The sequence below is a fragment of the Oreochromis aureus genome, linkage group 4 (assembly GCF_013358895.1).
Source record: "Oreochromis aureus strain Israel breed Guangdong linkage group 4, ZZ_aureus, whole genome shotgun sequence".
In the NCBI taxonomy this organism is placed as follows: Eukaryota; Metazoa; Chordata; class Actinopteri; order Cichliformes; family Cichlidae; genus Oreochromis; species Oreochromis aureus.
The window spans coordinates 17,300,836-17,320,481 of record NC_052945.1 but is presented as its reverse complement, the minus strand read 5'-3'; the positions used below and the strand labels follow the sequence as shown (position 1 = coordinate 17,320,481).

Genomic DNA, 19,646 nt, shown 5'->3' with positions numbered 1-19,646 from the left:
TGAAGCACTGTGGGATTGTAGTCATCAGGGTGTGGTTAACTATGTGATCACCGTGGATAACTGCAGAAATGACAACACTTCCAAACAATATAATCTCTGTAATCTGCTTTTTCTTCTCCTCTCCTTTTTATTTTGTCTTTTTTGAAAACAGATTAAGAGTTCCCTAATCAGGAACAGTAATCTAAAGTTTAAATCTGTTCTAGTGGTGCTTCATTTCTACATTATACCTTTTTATAAAAGTATTTTATTGCAGCGCTGCTCTTTCAGATTATATTACCTTGGATAGGTGCATGTAATTAACAGGAGGCTGGGTGTATAATAATGCTATAAAAGTAGACCCGGAAGTATGGGGGAAGACTGGTAATTGCCAGGGTGATGGTCTGTTAATCAGGCTGTTATTTTAAACTCTTCTCACCACATCAATCATCTACAACAAGAAAATGATACCGTAATAATATTAAAGAAGAAAACGTGATGTATAAATAGCCTAATACAAACCAGCAGTTTTCTTCAGAATTTGTAATTTCACTTTTGAACAAAACATCTTTTTTTAATGGATTATGTTTATATGACTGTTCTAGTAATTTCACTGGTGTGCACCATAAGCCATGTGAGATACTCAAGACTAATAAGTCTTCTCATGGCTTCAGCTAGCTACATACTGCACAATTCATATTAAAGAATCACTGGAAAGTTGCTCTCATTGCTCTCTGTACCATTCCTCACTAATGAGCTTGTTCGCACACTCCCTGTGTGTGTCTGTGTGCCTGCGTGAACGCATCCTTTCATGTATGTGAGAACCATGATATACTAATGCTTTTTGATATTTAATTCTCTAAAAAGACCAGGAAGGCATGTAATCAGAGGAGGCACGCAACAAACGACGCATTGACGAGACGTGTATTATGCTGCCGCTGGAACAAGCAGGCCGTGGGGTGAAAACACCCTTACACTCCATCACTTCATATAACATCAGGGAGCTCGGAAATGGCAAAATACTGCGAAATAAAGTCTCCATGAAGCAACCTCAGGGCTAACGTTTTTTTACATACAAATATCCTCCAGTATCTGTTTAAAAATTTCCACTTTGGATTGCCTGGCTGTAAATCAGTCTTTACCATAATGCGGCTTACAGAGGGATAGTCTGATAACAATGGTCCATTAAACACTCAGGAGCTGCAGGTGGAGAGAGAGAGATGGGATGCCTCTAATTAAATCAGTGATGGATAGAGGTACCTTTACAAGCATGATTTGAAGACACAGATGAACCCAGAGACAGCAAATGCATGCACAGTTGTCACTGTGAGTCTTCTTTGATGGGTGAAACGTTAGCTGGGAGATAATAAAAGCGGCGACATGATAAAGAGCAACTCATTATGCTGTTTTTAAATCAGCAGCGCTTTCTAGTTTTCAGTGACCTTTGACAAGTTTTGGGGGTTTTTTTCCCCCCTTTATCGCCTGCCCTCCTTCTCTCTAAGTCTTATTCTGCTCGTCTCAAGTAGTTTTTCTGCTGTTGATGTATCTCGTGTCAGCTCTGCCGCCCTCTGTCCTCTGTCTTCTTTTTCTTTCTTACTGAGTCACGGCTTCATTATTGTTTTTATCAGTGATGACAGATTAGTCCCTGTGATACGATTGATTGCTTGAAGCAAAACCCCACCCCAGGACTCGGGTGGCTGTCAGGGTTTGTATCTGTATAGCTAAGTGTGTGTGTGCTTTATGCATGGGTGAATGAGAAAGAGGGATAAAGTCAGTGTGAACTGGTAGACAAGTTACGGTTTGGTGATCGTATTTGACATGGCAGTGCTAGAACTGTAATTTATTTTACTCATGATGACTAGAAATCCTAAAAGAACCCATGATGAAGTATATATTTCTCATTCCAAATCTTTATTCCATTTTTTTTAATACGTGGTATGATTCTGGAGAGTTCTGATGATTCTATGTGTAGGAGCACGGGGAACAGGAAGAGGGAAACTCAACAAAGATGCTCTGACAAACACAAGAAGAAAGATTATAACAGCCTGGAGTGTGAACAAGAGACAGGTGAACACAATTCAGGCTTCAGTCACACAAGCCTAAGGACTGGTCTGCGACTCCATGGCAACCACTAAAGAGAAGTGTGTTTATCCCCACCGTTTGGCAAGTTAGGGGTATACACGTTAAGTGGTAACTTAGATTTCAAAAGGCTCAGCTTTTACTTTGAATGCGACTGGTTTACATTTACATTTAGGATCACACTCGTCTAGTAGTTGGCGAGTTTTCCCTGAGAAAGTCGCTAGCAACCTGAAGGCAACCAAAGGTCCCAAGGGGGTTCTTGATGCAGCACCTTCTCTGCGGCAGGAACATGCTTTTTTTCCCCTTCTAGCGACCAGTTGCCGGCTGTCTTCTTGATCTGTGGGACTGAGACCTCCAGTGAAACTCATGTTTGACTCAGGCTTTTGCGGTGAATCTTTCAGCAGGACGTCGGCCACATGAGCAATGCAAGCGGCCCACATCATTGTAATTATTATTCATTACATGAGTGGCCAACGTTCATGCTTGTGCTGGTGCACTATGTGTTAATTACCTTGTGGTTGTGTCCTGGTGTTTTGTAAGCAGATTTTTTTTCCGCCCCTTTGCGTCCTCGCTTTTTGTAGTGGTCAATTTTTCTTTTTTGGAGGAAAAAGTATTCATCTTGTCTTTGTACGCTCTATCACATCTATTCTGTTTCTGCACTATCCCTCCAGGAAATTGCTGACATCTCTGAGTCCTTATATTGACGCAATATTTGCAATTCCTGGGAGGTCCAAGTTGGGTTATAATGTAAGATTTCAGAGGGGTTTGCAATTACAACATACCTACTGTGTAGATTTAACACAGAAAAGGAAAAAACATGCAGGAAATGGACGAATTGACTGTCCTAAACAGGCCAGGCACAACAGTGGGCTGCACTGATGTGACGAGTGGTTACATTTCCAGGGAGGCGGCCGTGAGGTTACAGTGCAGGCTTTCAGAGGGGTTTATGCATGTAGCTTTAACACAGAAGTATAAATCCCCTCTGGCAGACAATCACAGCAGAGGCAAAGGAACAAAAGCAGCAAGTGAAATCAAAACAAGACACAAGAGAAAACTAATCTTTAAAGTAACACTGAGACATGAAGTCAGAGACAGGGGAACCACAGGAAATACTAGAAACACAAACAAATAGCGAACACATATACTGGAGACAAAATAAATTACACTAAATATATTATAAAAGATCATTCCTGCAAACGTTTTTCATCCCTTGCCTCTCTGGGCTTCCGTACCTTTTAATCCCAGCTTAAAATGTTTTCTTGTGCCTTTGATTCACTTTGACAGGCGTAACTGTCACTGCGGCTCGTCCCTCTGTGTAAATGCGCTGTGTAATTTACAGAGTTTGTCTGGGCATTGTGTATGTCAGCCAGTTCACTGAAGCCCACGGTGGCTGTGACTGTGGAAAGTCTCAACTCTTGGCCTGGAGATTTGGTATTACTTTGATGCAACAAACCCGCCCACCCACAAACACACTCACACACAAATGCCGCTCAACTTTATCTCTGCCATCGTTCTCCTTTTTTGTCCATCTCTTTGTCTCCACATTTGTAGACGTCTGTCTTTTTTTTCTTCTATTCTTTCTCTTTCTATTCATTCTTCTTTTGCGCCGGTTTCTCTCCTTCTTGTTTTTCTGGTACTCGTACCATCATACACACTCTAACAGACAGATGCGCACACAAACACTGAGGCACACTCATTTTAATGCAGTCACAGAGTGCAATAAGCAGTTTGTGCCCTTCACCATCGCGGGTCAGACTAGCGCCTGTTCAGCCGAAGCTCTGGGCAGTGTTTGTTTGGACGAGCCTGACAACACTGGTTGTTTTGGGTTCCACTCTACCGGCAGAGAATAACTGATGATCCTCTCAGCTAAAAACAACCTTGCGCAGTCCTTTCTTTCACCTGACCTTGAGCTTGGAAGAAAAGGGAGCATTTCATCACGTGTATCTGGCTATGAGATTGGCACTCATTTGTCTTTTTCCTTTACTTCTAACCAGACTCTCTTCATAGTTGCACTGCACACACATGCACATGCTTAATTTTATTAAACCTCCTTCTCTCTTTCTCTTAGTTTTTTTTCTGCCTGCTTTCAATCTATCACTGCATTTTCTCCAGCCCGTTATCACCATAGCAACTGTACAGTTGTTCACTTTGTTACCCCAGGTGCCTTTTTCCAACACACACACACAGGCACGCATATGAGCATGCACAGTCTTGCATAAACACAGTATGATTCTGGTCTTTTAATTTAATTGTAGTTTCATTGTTTTTCTCTGTTGGTGTTTTTGAGGGATTTAATTCCCCCCAGTGATGTCTGGGGACCGTTTTGCTGTTATCTAGTCTGTGATTGTGGAGCGCATAAATACTACAAATAAAGAAAATAAATAAATAAATACTAAAACGATGAACAGAAAAACAGTCCCTGATGGAGCTTTGCTGACTTAAATCATTAAACCATTTCAGTTCTCCAATCTGTTCGTGTTAAAGCAAAGATCTGACATTCAATTCCGAAGTTTTGTTTCGTGGAGTTTCGTGCTACTTTTCCCAGTAAGAGACCTGTGACTGAAGCAGAGTGCTGAGATCAGACCTGACAGGATAATGGAGTAGGCTGAGGTCACACTTCCTGTCTGGTGAACTTCCTTAACCTCCACAAAGTGTCTGTCTGTTAACCTGGGCCAGGTGAACCTTAAAGAACCTTTTGCTGTTGGTCCCAATTCTCCTGACAAATTTCCCATGGAAGTGCTTTCAACTTTAAATTATATAAACACTTAAAAAAAAGTTGCCTGTTGATATCACTGTGTCAGATTAGGCAACATGAAAGTCATATGATTCCTGGCAGAGATTCATGGCTGACTACACGCTGCAGCCATCTGGGACTGAGCTGCATCGGACTGACTTTCTTTGTTCCATCTGGCAGCACCACCCTTTTTTAGCCTTGCCATGTTTTTTGACAGCTGAGGATTGGGCAGCACAGTGGTGCGGTGTTTAGCACTGTTGCTTTATAGAAAGAAGATCCTAGGCTTGAATCTGTCAGCTGGCTGGGGCCTTCCTATGTGGAGTTTTGCGTGTTCTCCTTGGGTCTGCTTGGGTTCTCTCTGGGTGCTCTAGCTTCCTCCCACAGTTCAAACACAGGCTTGTTAGGCTGCATTCACTCTGATGGAGAATTGAATTTTTCAGAGGCCGCAGAAAGTGAGTAATCTGGCAACGTGGGTCAAGATGGGTGAGACTAACTTTTCTCAACTTTCAGGCAGAGCGCGGGATACTGTTGATTGACATGTTTAATGGCAGTAAATACATTAGAGGGTTACCCAGGCAACCATAGTCTAGAATGTCTGCAAGCAAACAGCAGTCGGCTTCAAAGCCTCGAAAAGCGAGTTCCTTCCTCGCTTCCTACATCTGTCTGTATTAGCACTGCAACAGTCTGGCAACCAGCATCTCACCCCGTGACATCTGGGGTCGGCTACCCTCAGTGACCCCCAAATTGGATAAACAGAAGAAGATAGATGGATGGATGGCTTTATGCTCACAAAATTAGTTACAGTCACACATGTGTGCATGTTTATACATACAACTGAAGTTATTTTGGACAGGGCAAATGATGAGGTCATTGTTTAATTACTTTCCAGCACTGTATTTCATAAACTGGTTAGCAGCTTACACTGAAGAGACACCACTTCCATCCTCTGCTGCTACATGTGCTGCAGACAGTGCTGAGAGTGTTGTAAACAATCGAATGTGAGCAGTTCTGCAGAATAAAGTATCGGATATGATTACCCAAAACATCCCGAACTGTAAAAGTGTTTTTTGCCATCCATCCATCCTCTTAACCACTTATCCAGTTCAGGGTCATGGGGTTGCTGGAGTCCAGATGTCCAAACGCAAGGGGTCGGGTACACCCTGGACAGGTCGCCGGTCTATCCCAAGGCAGTTTGAAATCACCAATCAGCCTAACATGCATGTGTTTGGACTGTGGGAGGAAGCTGAAGTACCTGGAGAGAACCCACACAAGCACGGGGAAAGCGTGCAGACTCCACACAGAGAGGCCTCAGCCACCCGGTGGACTCGCAACCCAAACCCTCCTGCTGTGAGGCAACCACTGTTCCACCTTACGTGTGTGTGTATATATGTAGAGAGATAGATCTGGTAACCAGTTGACCTCAGACTTGCATCACATCTCTCTCTTTTCGGTCTTCCAATATAAAAAATAGTAAAAACAGCAAAAAACCCACATTGTTATCTAATTATATTTAATAAAGCTGCAGTTTGACTTATTGTTACTGTTACCTGTTACGCTCTGAGAAACTCAGCAGCAGCAGAAGCATCTTGACTCACCGCAGCCAAACCTCCCAGTTTTAAATCCGCAGCTCTGTTTGTTAGTGTTAATGAGGTTCGTCTGATAACACCTTTCCTCAGCACACCGTGTCCTGTATTCAAATGACTGAGAGGGTGTTTGAGGCTAAAAGGATGACCTGTCAAACAGGTTTGATACTTTCAGATGTTTTTATTTTGTGCATTATGCAAGCACGGTTTTGTGAATTTTATTTTCCAGTGCCTGAGCTCTGTGACTAACCTCCTTACGTTTTTGACTGTCTCTTGATGAACTGTGAATCATGTTTTTCATAACGGCTTCAACAACAATGAAAACTGAGTAGCAGACAAACAAGTCACCTGTAGAACGCCGCTATTGAAAGCTCCGGCGATGTTGATGTGCGGAAGCATGTTTGCTTCTAAGCGAACAAAGGAAGTACGAATATCTTTCAGTGTTTCTCTCAGCACCTTGGAGTTTCACCCAGCGATGAATGACTTGACACTTTTAAAAGGCCCAGAGGGCCAAAAGGGCCAAAATCCACAGCCTCTGTGTAAAGAAACAGCTCAGGGTTGTTTTAATTCATTATTTGCATCATTACCACACAGAAAAGATGAAAAAGCGCCGGTTTCATTAGTTAATCTTTAGGCAATATTTAATTTTTTGAATTTATATGGATATAAAATGACACTAATAGAGAATTGGGGAGAGCAAACAAAGAAAAAGGGTGCGGTTGAAGCCAGAGAAACAGTTTAACTTTAAAAATAGTGTTATAGACTAATACAGATGAGATCAGAGCCACCACAGCGTTTGCTGCTGGTGACTTTTACCATTACATGCGATTTGTTAAGCAGCTTCTGAGTTGACAGACCGTGAGAGGCGGAAAAAAGCAGCTCGATTCAAAGGTGATGTGGAAACAATGGTCCAGCTGGTGAATAGGGATCCCAAGGCTGAACGGGCCAGTCGAAAAAGCCATGCGGTGCTAACGGCAAAGGTTTCCCTGGGATATTAAGGCTTTGTGCCTCATACTCACATCAAGCAACACGGGCCCTCTGACTCTGGTGGAAGAAATGAAAAACATCCATAACTGTGTGTTCACTCAACCAAACTGTGGATTTTTTTATTTTTTAAATGTGGCAGCGTGGGCCACAATCAAAAGCTGCCAAGTGTGCTGCCTCTTCAAGTGTTTGTACATTTAAATATTATGCATATTAGTATTTTTAAAACCTAATCACAACAAAGAAAGAAACAACTTGTTGTTCTTTTTCCTTCTTTTTGTAGATCTGAAACATCTGTACAGGAGAGATCCTGCTAATGGTGTTAGCCATGTTCTATGATTCTATGATTCAGCGTTTCCCCAATCTGTTTATAAGATTGGAGAAACCTGCAGTCAGCTGAGACTGAAGAAGTCACTTGGATGAGTGAAGCAACGTTTTTCCTACTGAAAATGCTACGTCCAGATGAACAGAATCAACTTTTGGGGATCTGGTGGTGCTGTGGATACTGCTAATATTGGTATCGATCTGATATCGGGGGCCAGTATCACTGATAACCAATACCGAAACCTTTCAATAACAAAGGCAGCACTGTGTCATGATTTATGAGAATAATCATCAATTTACAAATTCTAAGCATATTTTAATGATGTCTAAATTACTCTGATTAATTCATTTTACATTTATACATTTGCAATAATTAGTAAACATAACAGAAAACACCTTTCAGCTTTTTGTGTATTTTGAAACTGTGTTTTTTTGATAGCCTGAATGTTAATTCCAGCTCCCCAAAGACCCAGAGTCTGTAAAGGACTCTGGGTCAACTTCTGTTGTTTAAATGTGCTATAGGCTATAAATAAAATGGATGTGGGAGTCAACACAAAAATGTTTAGACCTTTTTTCATATTGCATGTCTGGAAAAAAAACCAACACAATTCTGTGGACTACAAACAGATTTTAGGGGATGGAAGAAGTGTTGATCCCGTTGGGCTACTATCGATCCAATACCGATACCAGCATTGATATAGATTCTATTGATATCTGCCCATCCACATTTGGTAATGTGGCTCTGTACTGGGAACGCCCCATCCTTTCCCATGCTTCTGTTGAACACCAGAGGTGATTAAAGCAGCAGTAGCAAGGGACCCCAAAACAAAAGAGAGCAGACAAGTGATTGGGCGAAGGGGGAGTAGTTGTGGAGGTTGGTTTTGAGCAGGAACTCCAGGCTGGTTATGCTACGTATGCTTAATTGATTCTAACTTTAAGAGAGGTTTTGGGGCAAGTATGTGGTGATTTTGAGATACTGATGGTGTTATGATGTCTTATATCATCATCTTGCTTATTAGAGATCGCCAGGCAGTTCAAAAGAGAGACAGAAAGAGAGGCAGAGAGAAATATTGAATTAGTTTGAGCCTGTGCAGGTATTAGATTTTGGTTATGATGTGCATCTGCACTTATCTGTGCGCCTTCACCAGTGCATTGTTCGGAATCCAAGGTTACTAAACACGTTATGTTTTCACGCCCTGCCTCTTCCTGTAATGCTGAGTTAAAGACTCGGGCTGCAAGCGCATGAGAAAAAAATACAATTTTATTACAGCCCTAGCTCCTGAGAGGAGTGGGAGCGAAAGCAAAGAGACAGTGACATAGAGTTAAAGAGAGAAAACCTATAAAATCCTTTAAAGCTTCAGAAAAAGCAAGAAACTTCCTGGGCTCACTGTCCACAGATTGCTGGGGAAAGGAGTGAGGAAAAAGCTGGATAAAGACAAAGAAAGGCACAGGAACAGAGAGCAGAGAGATGTGAGATCTCTTCAGTTGCTGTTTGGGTCCCTGGTGTCTGCAGTTCTCTCAGCAAGTCTCTTTTAGGATAAATTCACTGTTCCAACAATTGAATAATGGAGAGGAAGGAGTGTTCATGCAGCAATAAGTAGGTAAAAATGGTCTGCAGAATGCCCGAGAGAAAAGACAGTCGGGACACAAGGGGCCTGACCACAACGCCATCTGTTTTTACGTCTTTTTTTTTTTCCTCACAAGAAAAGCCTCGAAGAAAGGCTGGAGGAAAGGGGTAAAAATAGGCAAGCTTACTAAAAGAAGAACATGTTAATTAGACTTTTCTGGAACCCTCACGCCACTGAGTCATTCCCCTGCCAATCACACCCTAACGGCTCCCTCCTCTTTCACACACAGGCTTTCCTCCGCCCTCCCTCTGCTGTCATCTCTCTCGCGCTCTTCTTCTGTCATTTTCTTGTTTATCTGATTTAGCGTGTTTGTGGAGAAAAGGGCATTTTTCAATGGTGCGGGCCCACTTACTCAGTCAGTGGCCCGGATAATTACACATCCAGCCACTCTGACACATTTCAGAATGATGGAGGCAACGCTGGTGGGGGTTTATCCACCCTCATTTGCAGGCCTTTAATTATAGCTATGTTTATTTTGTGGTGACTGTGGAAATTAGCTAACCTGGTGAACACATTGGAAGAAATGTTGATTTAACATGTTGCAAAAAAATTCTTAAGCTGCAATCAATTTTTTTCTAAGATTCTTGTGTCATAGTTCAGCGGTCCCCAACCATGGACCGGTTTAATGTCAGATAATATTTTCACGGACCGGCCTTTAAGGTGTCGTGGATAAATACAACAAAATAAAATGATACGACCAAGACAAAAACCGTGGTATTTTGTAAATATAATAATAAATGCGAATTCCCTGTGTAATTGTGTAACTTTATTAGCAGCGTCCTCCTGAAATGCACCAACACCATTGAGAGTAACATCCTCCTTTCTGCCCCTTAATGCTCTCTGGTCGCTATGGTAACATAAATAATTCTTTCAAAATAAGACACACAACTACAACACGGGAAAAGACCCAGGGAAACCGAGTTAGCAATAAAAACCCTGAAAACCATACATTTCACACCCGAGCCTCAACTTTCGCGGCCCGGCACCAAACGACTCACGGACCGGTACGTGGCCTGGGGGTGGAGCACCGCTGTCATAATTGATCAGAAACTCCAAGCTTGAAAACCTGACATGTACAATGTATTCAATACTGTTGAGGAAGGGATCATTATCATTATCAGATGAAATATGACTATTAGAAAGCCTACACTGTGTTTTACAGATGGCTGTGGACTCTTATTGTTGTACCTCTAATCTGGATGGCTTATTTGAAATGAAAGAAACAGCCCTCGGGTCCTGTGGCAGCTCTTTGCTGTATTTGTTCCTGTTTCTTAAGAACATGACATACAGACACCGTTCATGTGCTGTAGATAAAAACTAAAAACTATGAGAATCCCTGTGTTGGTACAGAAATATCATTTTATATCCATCAAACTGTTACATTTGCAATTTTTTTTAACCCTAGCATTCTTTGCTGATTCATGGGTCCGTGTTAAATGGATTAACAAATACAAAAATACTCTGAAAATGGTCATAGTCAAGGACTGAACTGAAAATAAATGAAAAAGCAGCCAATGTCTAAAGTAAAACTTTAAACTTTTAAAAACTATCGCTCAAGACCGCTTTGAAAAAGAAAGTCTGACTCAATGGAAGCAAAATAAAAAGAAATGAGGTGTGACTCATGACTTTTGCGCTGTAATCATCTTACTGTTTTCACTCTGTCTTTGTTGCCCAGGACCCCAGAAGCAAGCACAAGTTCAAGATTCACACATACGGCAGTCCAACCTTCTGTGACCACTGTGGCTCGCTGCTGTACGGGCTCATCCACCAAGGGATGAAATGTGACAGTGAGTATCACCTTGTTCACATGTGTGCATGTGAGCGTGCAGAGCGCGGCCGTGTCAAACACGCTGTGCCGGTTTACGTCCTAGAGCCGCACCTAATGAGAACAGATGGGAAAAGGCTGGTACTGTACTACACTCAGACACATCTGCAGCCCAGGCACAATTCACTATCCTGCCCTGCTGAGTCTCCTGTGTGCTCCCATTCTTTCCACCCACGTTCCTCCTTCAAGTCTTCTTCCTTTTCTTTGCATGTATGACCCCAATCCCGCACCATATTTCCCTCATTTAAAGTCTCCTTTCCCTCCCACTTCTTCCCTTCCTTTCCCCTCCGCTGTCTGTGGTATTTTCCCCTGCTCACGTACTTCCACACCTCTTTTTCCTTCGCCAACAACATATTTACTCCTTAGATTCTCCCACTTTTATATCCTTCACTGTACATTTCCTGTTCCCTCCTCCCCCTCCTGTTTCCAAAGCCTCTTCATCCATCACCCTGCCTCATTCTCCCTTCCTCTTGTTCTGTCCATCCATCTGTGGGTCTCTGGTGGTGGCCTCATCACAGATGGTAATGGGAGCACACCAGAACAAATTGATGTGGGGAGGCCATCGCTATTACGAGCTGCTTCCCCATCTCTCGTCTCTCCTTGTCTCCTCTCGGCATGTCAGCCTGACAAGCCTGCCAGGAAGAGGAAGGAAGGGAAGAGAGCAGGAGAGACGGATGGAGGGTTAGATAGGGAGGACAAAGTGCAGTATATAGAGGGGAAGAAAGGCTGTAAGAAAGTCAGGTGGCACTCTAGCTCATCCCAGGGCGATAATTTAATAATTAAAAACACATTTCTCGTCTGCCTTTTTGATTCGTGACAAAGAGCATCTTTAATTATTAGAATCCAGCAGCCTTTGCTCATGTTGTAACATGATGCAGCACATTTCCTACAACATCCAACCCACTGCCAGTCCGCTGAACGGTGATCTCATCTGCTCACAGGGATTATAGCACATCCATGTGGTGATTACTTATTGATGTTAAAGTACTAGACAGCACATTTGAGAAAGCAAGCGGTGCTTTTAATTACTGCTTTTAACCACTTGAAACAGACATTTCTGATTACTCTCTGCAATAAATGTTTTGTCATGTAAGCACAGCATACAGCTCTTTGAGGGGCTCTGTCACTGTGATGCTTCAATACTCATAGAAAAACTAATTAATATTTCAGTGGAAATATTCTGACTTAGAGTTTACAAAAGGTGTCCAAACTTGAGCCTTGTTTAACTGTTTTATCTGAAAGAGCTGCAATGCTTCACTGGCATCCCCTTTGCACTAGTAGAGTAGCTAAGGGCTTTATCTTTGTCACTATGTGTCTGAAAGTGACACAACTTACTTTCTTGCCAGCATCTAACTGGATTAATTCTGTATATCTTCCTGCGTTGTGGTTCTCCTTCTCGAAAACTTATTATTTTTGTATATTTTCTTCATGGGCAGAAGATGATCTTTGCATCAGCATCTTCTTCAGTATATGCAAATACAGTAACTCCTCTTACCCTAAACATGTCTCTTATAAAAGTATTCAACCTTAAATTTAGCAAGTGTTAAATTAGCATTTAGCAATAGCATGAAATGTTCCATGACTGCATGCATAAGTCAAAAAAGGCCAAACACAAAGTCCTTTCCAGATGAAGTCAACCCTCTGTATGTTTGTCTCTGTTTCCTGTCTCTTTCAAGCCTGCGACATGAACGTGCACAAACAGTGTGTGGTCAACGTGCCGAGCCTGTGCGGGACGGACCACACTGAGCGCCGGGGTCGCCTGTTCCTCAAGATAGAGGTCAGCGTAGACAGGCTACATGTCACAGGTTGGTTTAAATTATTGTCTGTAAATCACTTGATTGAAAAAAGTACTCCGTCTCAGAGTTATGTTGGATGTATTCATATTCATATTCTAGATGTAGGGGAAGTTCAATTAGATATACACCATCGCGGTAGGGTTAGGAAGTGTAGTTAGAGCACCTCATGCTTAATTTATGCTACCACTGTTATGTCTGTTTACAGAGGTATTTGCCCACACAGAGCCTATGAAGAGGTGCTTGACATAAATGATGCTCTGTGTGTTGGTCAAATGCTGATTAGTGCACAAGTTGGTCGGAACAGGAATGGAAGCGGTAACAGAGCTCACTGGGAATGGGAAAGGCAAGAAAACAAGACATCAAAGATTAAAAAATACAGCATGAAAAGTACAGACAGTGGCTGCAGTGACCACTTTTCATTGCTTGTTTTTACTTCAGTTCGTTGCACAAGCGACAGTTACCTAGTGACGAGTTATACTATTTTTTTGACAGTGCCCCCATTTGACAACAGCCTCTCACTGCAGGTAGATTTGCAGTCCGAAGCTGCTCAAGACTCCCCGCGCACTTCCACTGTTGAACCATAATTTTCCCATTAGACCTCAGTCACACAGGCCTAAACCAGTTATCAACTAGTTTGGGAAGGTTACCACCTTTACTAGAGGTTGTGGAAGATCAAACTCTTTGAGACGTATCCTCAGCAGATAGATGATGTATATGAGTGAAGCATAACCAAGAAGTTGGGACAGTGTACAAGAACATCTGTGTGGAATTTGGGTTGGAAGTCTCCATGTCCCAATGGGACACGCCAAACTATTTAAGGACAGCAAAGCGAACATCCTGTGGGACTTAAAGGTTCCAGATGTGAAAAAAAAAGAGCTGCTGGCTAACCAACCCGATACAGTGAGAAACATCAGAAGCTGAGTAAATGCGGCAAACCCAAGCTGACAGCAACATCATACAGTCGAAGGAACAAGTAGGCTTGGGTAATGCTCCAGCATGTTTCCGGAGCATTACCCAAGTTTCACTCTTAAGAAGCCAGGGTGGATAACTCGCAGACCTTTACTGGAAAAAATTTGGAAATCCTCCTTGAAGTTGTTCTATTTTGGGGGAGAAAATGGGGAAAACAAATTTAAAAAATCCCAATAAATTCAAACTGCAATGTAGTAAAAATGTAATGTTACAAACTGCTTGTTCTGGTAAAAGTGAAAGCTGCATATTAGGATATGTTATTGGTACTCAGTGTGTTATATTTGATAAATGGGTTTCTGTGAGTTTCTACATCATCAGTGTGACTCTTCCACCCCTGAAACACCTTTAAAAGAAAAAAGGCCAGATGTAGCAAAAATATATTAATAATCAAATTTGAACAATTAAAACTAAATTTTTTTCACTTCGCAGGTAGTTTCAAAAAATTTGAATTTTCTGGCAAGTATTTAATGACTCCACAGGTTTAAGGTTCCTCATTATTTTGTTATTTGTACTGTTAGATAACTGAGTGGCATGAAACCCATTACTTTTTAAAGTTTATTTCTCAGCTGCTTTCTTTGGGCTGTTTGGCATCTATTTTTTTCTTTTTTAATAAATTTTAAAAAGTTTTGAAAAAGAAAATTATCCACTGCCACTGGGGCGCAATGAATCTTGCCTTCAACGCCACGCTTTGATGTAATCCACCTTTGAAGGATGCAATCCCTGAACTGGGACACAAATCTTGTCTGCTGTTTCCATCGAGAAAAAGTTATTTTGCGATAATTATCTTTATTGTTTTATTACCCAGCCCTAGCTGTAATATAAAGTGTTACCTGATTCCAGATCACGCTATTTGACAGAAGGATTTACTTAAAAAGAAGAGGAACTAAATCCTCTTCAATTTTCAAGCCTGTAACTCAATAAAAAACTGACTTATGTCTAAAAATAATGTAGCGTGCTTCTTTGCCAGCATAAAAATCAACTCATTGCTGCTTTTATAGCCTGTGTGTTGCAAGTGTGTGCGTGCGTGCTTGTGTGCGTGCTTGCGTGCGTGCGTGCATGTGTGTGTGTTTTCAACACCTCCAAATTATCCTGTCAGTCATAAGCAGCACCTGGAGTGGAGAACTCTCCGGTGTTAAAAACCCTTTGGCAGTGAGAGAAATGACTGCTGGGTCACTTCCACAACCTCTCTCACTGTCACACTCAAACACACACACATGCGCACCCATGTACACACACGCAATAGCAGGGCGAGACAGGGGTGGTCAGGGAATATGATTGCTGAGGCCAATAAATAGTTTCTAACTCAGTGGGGCTCAGACAGGAATAACCTGCAGCCACAGCGGGAGCAGAGTGGCAGATGTGATTGACGTGGAAATATATTGCTTTCATAAAAAAGTGTGTGTTCGTTTATAGTGTTCAAAATGGGGGAAAAAAATGAGGAATATTCGGCATCAGTCTGACATTGATTGTTCGGTCTGCTCGCAGTGCTTTTCAGTTGGTTTTTTTTACTTTGCAGTTTATTATTTGGTGTGCTGCACACAACATCCAGCTCTTTTGTCTGTTTTACTGCTTTGATCTGGTGCACCGCACTGACAGCTACATGTCCTCTTTTATGTTCTTGTTTTTCGTCTGTCTGTGAATTTGACTTGTGGGATGGTGACGATGGGCAAACGAGGCAGGCTATTAGCCGTGATGATGACAGCAGGGATCTCGTTGACATGGTTACCTCAGTCTTTTCGGTTAGACGGACACTGCTGAAAGTGAACGCGTTCGCTGAGACTGCGGCATAGGTGGCTGCTACCGTGCTGAATTGATAAGCCTTCTTTTTCTTCCGCCTTGGTGTCCTTGATTTTATGCTTACACACGCCACAACACCCAGCAGCCTTCCAGTGTTTTTTAAATGTGTTTGTGCTACTTCTCACTGAATGCACCACAGTATGCTCTGCAGCACCTGCTATTGGCATTTGATATTTTGATAAAATATAAACTCTGGACTTCTGTGTTTGTTTTCATCATACAGCTGCTCTGTCTGTATTTGTCAGAGCTGCAACATGTGATTACTTCATTAGTCGGTCAGTTAGGTTTGTGCTCAAATCAATCAGACAGAGAGGTCAAGCAGAAAAAGTTGGGACCTGCTACACCTTCCGCGGCTCACACACTTTAGTTTTTTATTGTCTTTTAAAGCTTTTATTTTTGAGAATGTGCATTTAATCTCATTGGCATTGGTGTTACTGTACAGTAGATTAAAGCTATGGATTATTTTCCAGCAATACAATGCATCTGAGGATGGCGGGATTGCACAGCAATACAATGCGGTCCATCATGGTAAAGAGAGAGCTGAGTGTAAAAGCGAAGCTGTCAATTTACCGGTCCATCTACGTCCCTACCCTCAGCTACGGTCACGAGCTGTGGGTAGTGACCGAAAGAACGAGATCGTGGATACAAGCGGTGGAAATGGGCTTTATCCGAAGGATGGCCGGACTCTCCCTTAGAGATAGGGCGAGGAGTTCAGCCATCTGGGAGGAGCTCAGAGCAGAGCTGCTGCTCCTCCACATCGAAAGGAGCCAGTTAAGGTGGTTCGGGCATCTGATAAGGATGCCTCCTGGGCGAGGTGTTCCGGGCATGTCCCACCGAGAGGAGGCCTCTGGGCAGACCCAGGACACACTGGAGAGATTATGTCTCTCGGCTGGCCTGTGAACACCTTGTTGTTCCCCCTGACAAGCTGGAGGAGGTGGCTAGGGAGAGGAAGTTCTGGGCGTCTCTGCTTAGGCTGCTGCCCCCGCAACACCGCCCTGGATAAGCGGAAGAAGATCGTTGGATGGACGGACAATGCAAACCTATATTTTAAAGGCCATTCAAGTCAAGCAAAAGAAGCAAAAATCTGTGATTAAACACTCACTAGCCATTTTATTTGTTATACCATGGTAGTATTCAGGTAACACATAGGTAAACTGTGGCGTTTCAGCAATGCTCAGTTGGTAAAAAGGGGCTCAAAGTCTGCCTAGAACACCAGAATCTAGTGTGGACTTCTCCTGCTGCAACCCTGTGATTTGACTTGGGACTCAGAGGTGCTCTTCTGCATACCTTCATTGTACTGTGTGCCTACTTTAGGCACCATGGCCTTCCTATCAGCTGAAAGCAGTTAAAAGCATACCTCTCTCCCTACCTCTGGCATCAGCACATCATTTTCACCCACAGAACTGCTGCTGACTGGATATTTTCTTGTCTTGTTTTTGGACCATCTTTTCTAAAATAGAGAGATATCTGTGTGGGAAAACCCCATTAAATCAGCAGTTTCTTAAATACTCAGACCAGCCCATCCTGCATGAACAACCATAACATATTCAAAGTTACTTAACTCAACTTTTATCCCTTGTTTATGCTGCTCAGTTTGAACTAAAGTAGGCCGACCTGACCACATCTCCATGCCTAAATGCATTGACTTGCTGCCACATGACTGGCTGATTAGATAGTTATGTTAACGAGTGGTTAAACATGTGATGAACTGACTGGTGAGTGCATTCAGCTTCTATTGACACCCACTCTGAGAACCCGTTATTTCATTTTGTAGACAACATGGACTGTTTTTTTGCATACAAGCAAAAACTTATCAAACCTTGAAGGGGGACATTATTCAGACTAACCTGACTAGTTAATGAAATAGCCATGGTTAGTATTTTAATGGTCTAATACTGGCTCTGCCCACCTGCCAGCGTACAGCAAGCCCAATATTTGCTCTTCTATTTGATACACATGGGTCTCCATTTGGCTATTCAGCTGTAAAAAGGTTCCACTTTGTTCAACAGAGTCATTAACGTCATGTGTCTCCTGCTTGGTGTCAAGCACACACATGCAGTGAGTCCACAGGGGCTTCCTGTAGCTGGAAATGAAAGTAAAAGACCAGGCAGTAAAGCTCCAGGACCACAAAACAAAAAAGATAGTCAAGAAACGCTAAACTCGTTATGTTTCACACTACACAAAGCTTTCTCAGTCAGTGTTAACATAATAATGTTGATGATTTCAGCTAAATACAAGATCTTTATCATGAGGTGGAAAGAGCGCTTCTACTGTACCATGAAAGTTTTTAAATCCATAAATATAGATAAGAGTTTTTCATCAAGTGAAATAAAGCTGAAAATGAGACTGATGGGAACGCTGACACGCAGCTTTAAACATGATTGAGACTTTTCTTTGGTAACAAGTAGATAAAGATCAACACAGGAGGGGCGGGAGAGAAAGTGTGTGCTTTGTGCTGCTTTGTTTTGGGTTGGGTTTTTTTTCCCTCCTCCCTAACGACAGCGGTCTGAACAGCGAAGGCTCAGCTTGTTCTCTGGCTCCCCTCTGGCTCCCCTCAGACAAGTGGCGGGCCTTTGTGGTTCACCGCACGATGTGAACTTGATTAAATCTTTCCAGCCAAGAAAACAGACAAAGCTCTCGAGGCTCTCTCTCTGTTACCCGCTCCTCTCTGTCTCCTTCTTTCTCCCCTCTATCTTTCCTCCAATATTGACTTTTCGTGTTGTCTTTGCCTACCTGTTCCTTCGAGACCTGGGCTCGCCTCACCCGTCTAGGTTTTCCCCACATCCATTTTCTTCCTCAATAGGACATCATCATAGGACCCTATCTTTTTTTCAGTCCTTTCCTCTGCTTTTGTTTTTCATGTCTTTTTTCTCTTATTTTCTCCATCATTGCTGTTTCTTTCTTCTTTCCTTGATTGCATCCTTCATCCTTCTCTTACTCCTCTCCCGAATTGCTGTTTCTTCTCATGAAAGTCACATAAATAACCTATGGGCATGAGCAGACGTTTATTCTGGAGTTTTAAGAAAAGGCAAACATGCAAATGTCCCCTCATGACTTGCCTACACACACACACACACACACACACACACACACACACACACACACACACACACACACACACACACACACACACACACACACACACACACACACACACACTCAGAGCATCTGAGGATGGCGGATTGCACGGCGGTTTACTCAGGGTGAGATTTTCTACTGCTGACATCTTTGCCTCAGGTTTAAAGCGTAGTTGAACACAAATAAATTTTACCCTGCGCTGACATTGCACATAGTGCCACTAGGCTTTTAGTACACTTAAGGGCTTAATATCTAATATTAGGCCTTTTTTTCTAAGCGGCTTTTGACAAATATGAGGATAACACTTACATATCTAAGTGTGTCTGATCAGGGCTTTGAATCGTCTGTGGGTGTGTCTTAAATAAATGAACACACTGTAGTGCGGCTGTAACCAAAGATAAGAGCTACAATTAGCGAGGCTTCACATTGAGTAGCACTCCTTCCTGAAGTTAAGGGGAAAGCTATCCAAACCTACCTGGCCCCATGTGAAAAAATAATTGCCCCCTAAACCTAATGACTGGTTGTGCCACCCTCAGCAGGAACAATTGTAATCTAGTGTGTGATAACTGGCTGTGAGTTTTCCACATTGCTGTGGAGGACTTTTGGCCCACTCTTTTTTGCAGAACTGTTTTAATTCAGTCACACTTTAACAGGTTTCTCTGGCATGAACGACCTTTTTAAGATCATACCGTAGCACTTCAATCAGTCACACTTTAACAGGACTTATTTTTTTATTTAGTTTTTAGCCATTAAGAGGTGGACTTGCTGGTGTGTTTCAGACTGTTGTTCTGCTGCATAACTCAAGTGAGCTTGAACGTCAGGGCATGAAGTGACATCATCTCCTTGAGGATTTTCTGTCAGAGAGCAGAATTC

General features: G+C 42.4%; 1 protein-coding gene across 2 annotated transcripts in view; it reads left to right on the top strand.

Moving 5' to 3' along the window:
- The window catches only part of si:ch73-374l24.1 (protein kinase C alpha type), a 115,757-nt gene that overhangs the window by 65,104 nt on the left and 31,007 nt on the right, over positions 1 to 19,646 (top strand). For both annotated transcript variants that reach the window (XM_031730605.2, XM_031730604.2), the window contains exons 4-5: positions 10,984 to 11,095; positions 12,810 to 12,938. In XM_031730605.2, coding sequence (XP_031586465.1) covers positions 10,984 to 11,095; positions 12,810 to 12,938 — 241 coding nt within the window. The remainder of the gene's footprint in view (positions 1 to 10,983; positions 11,096 to 12,809; positions 12,939 to 19,646) is intronic.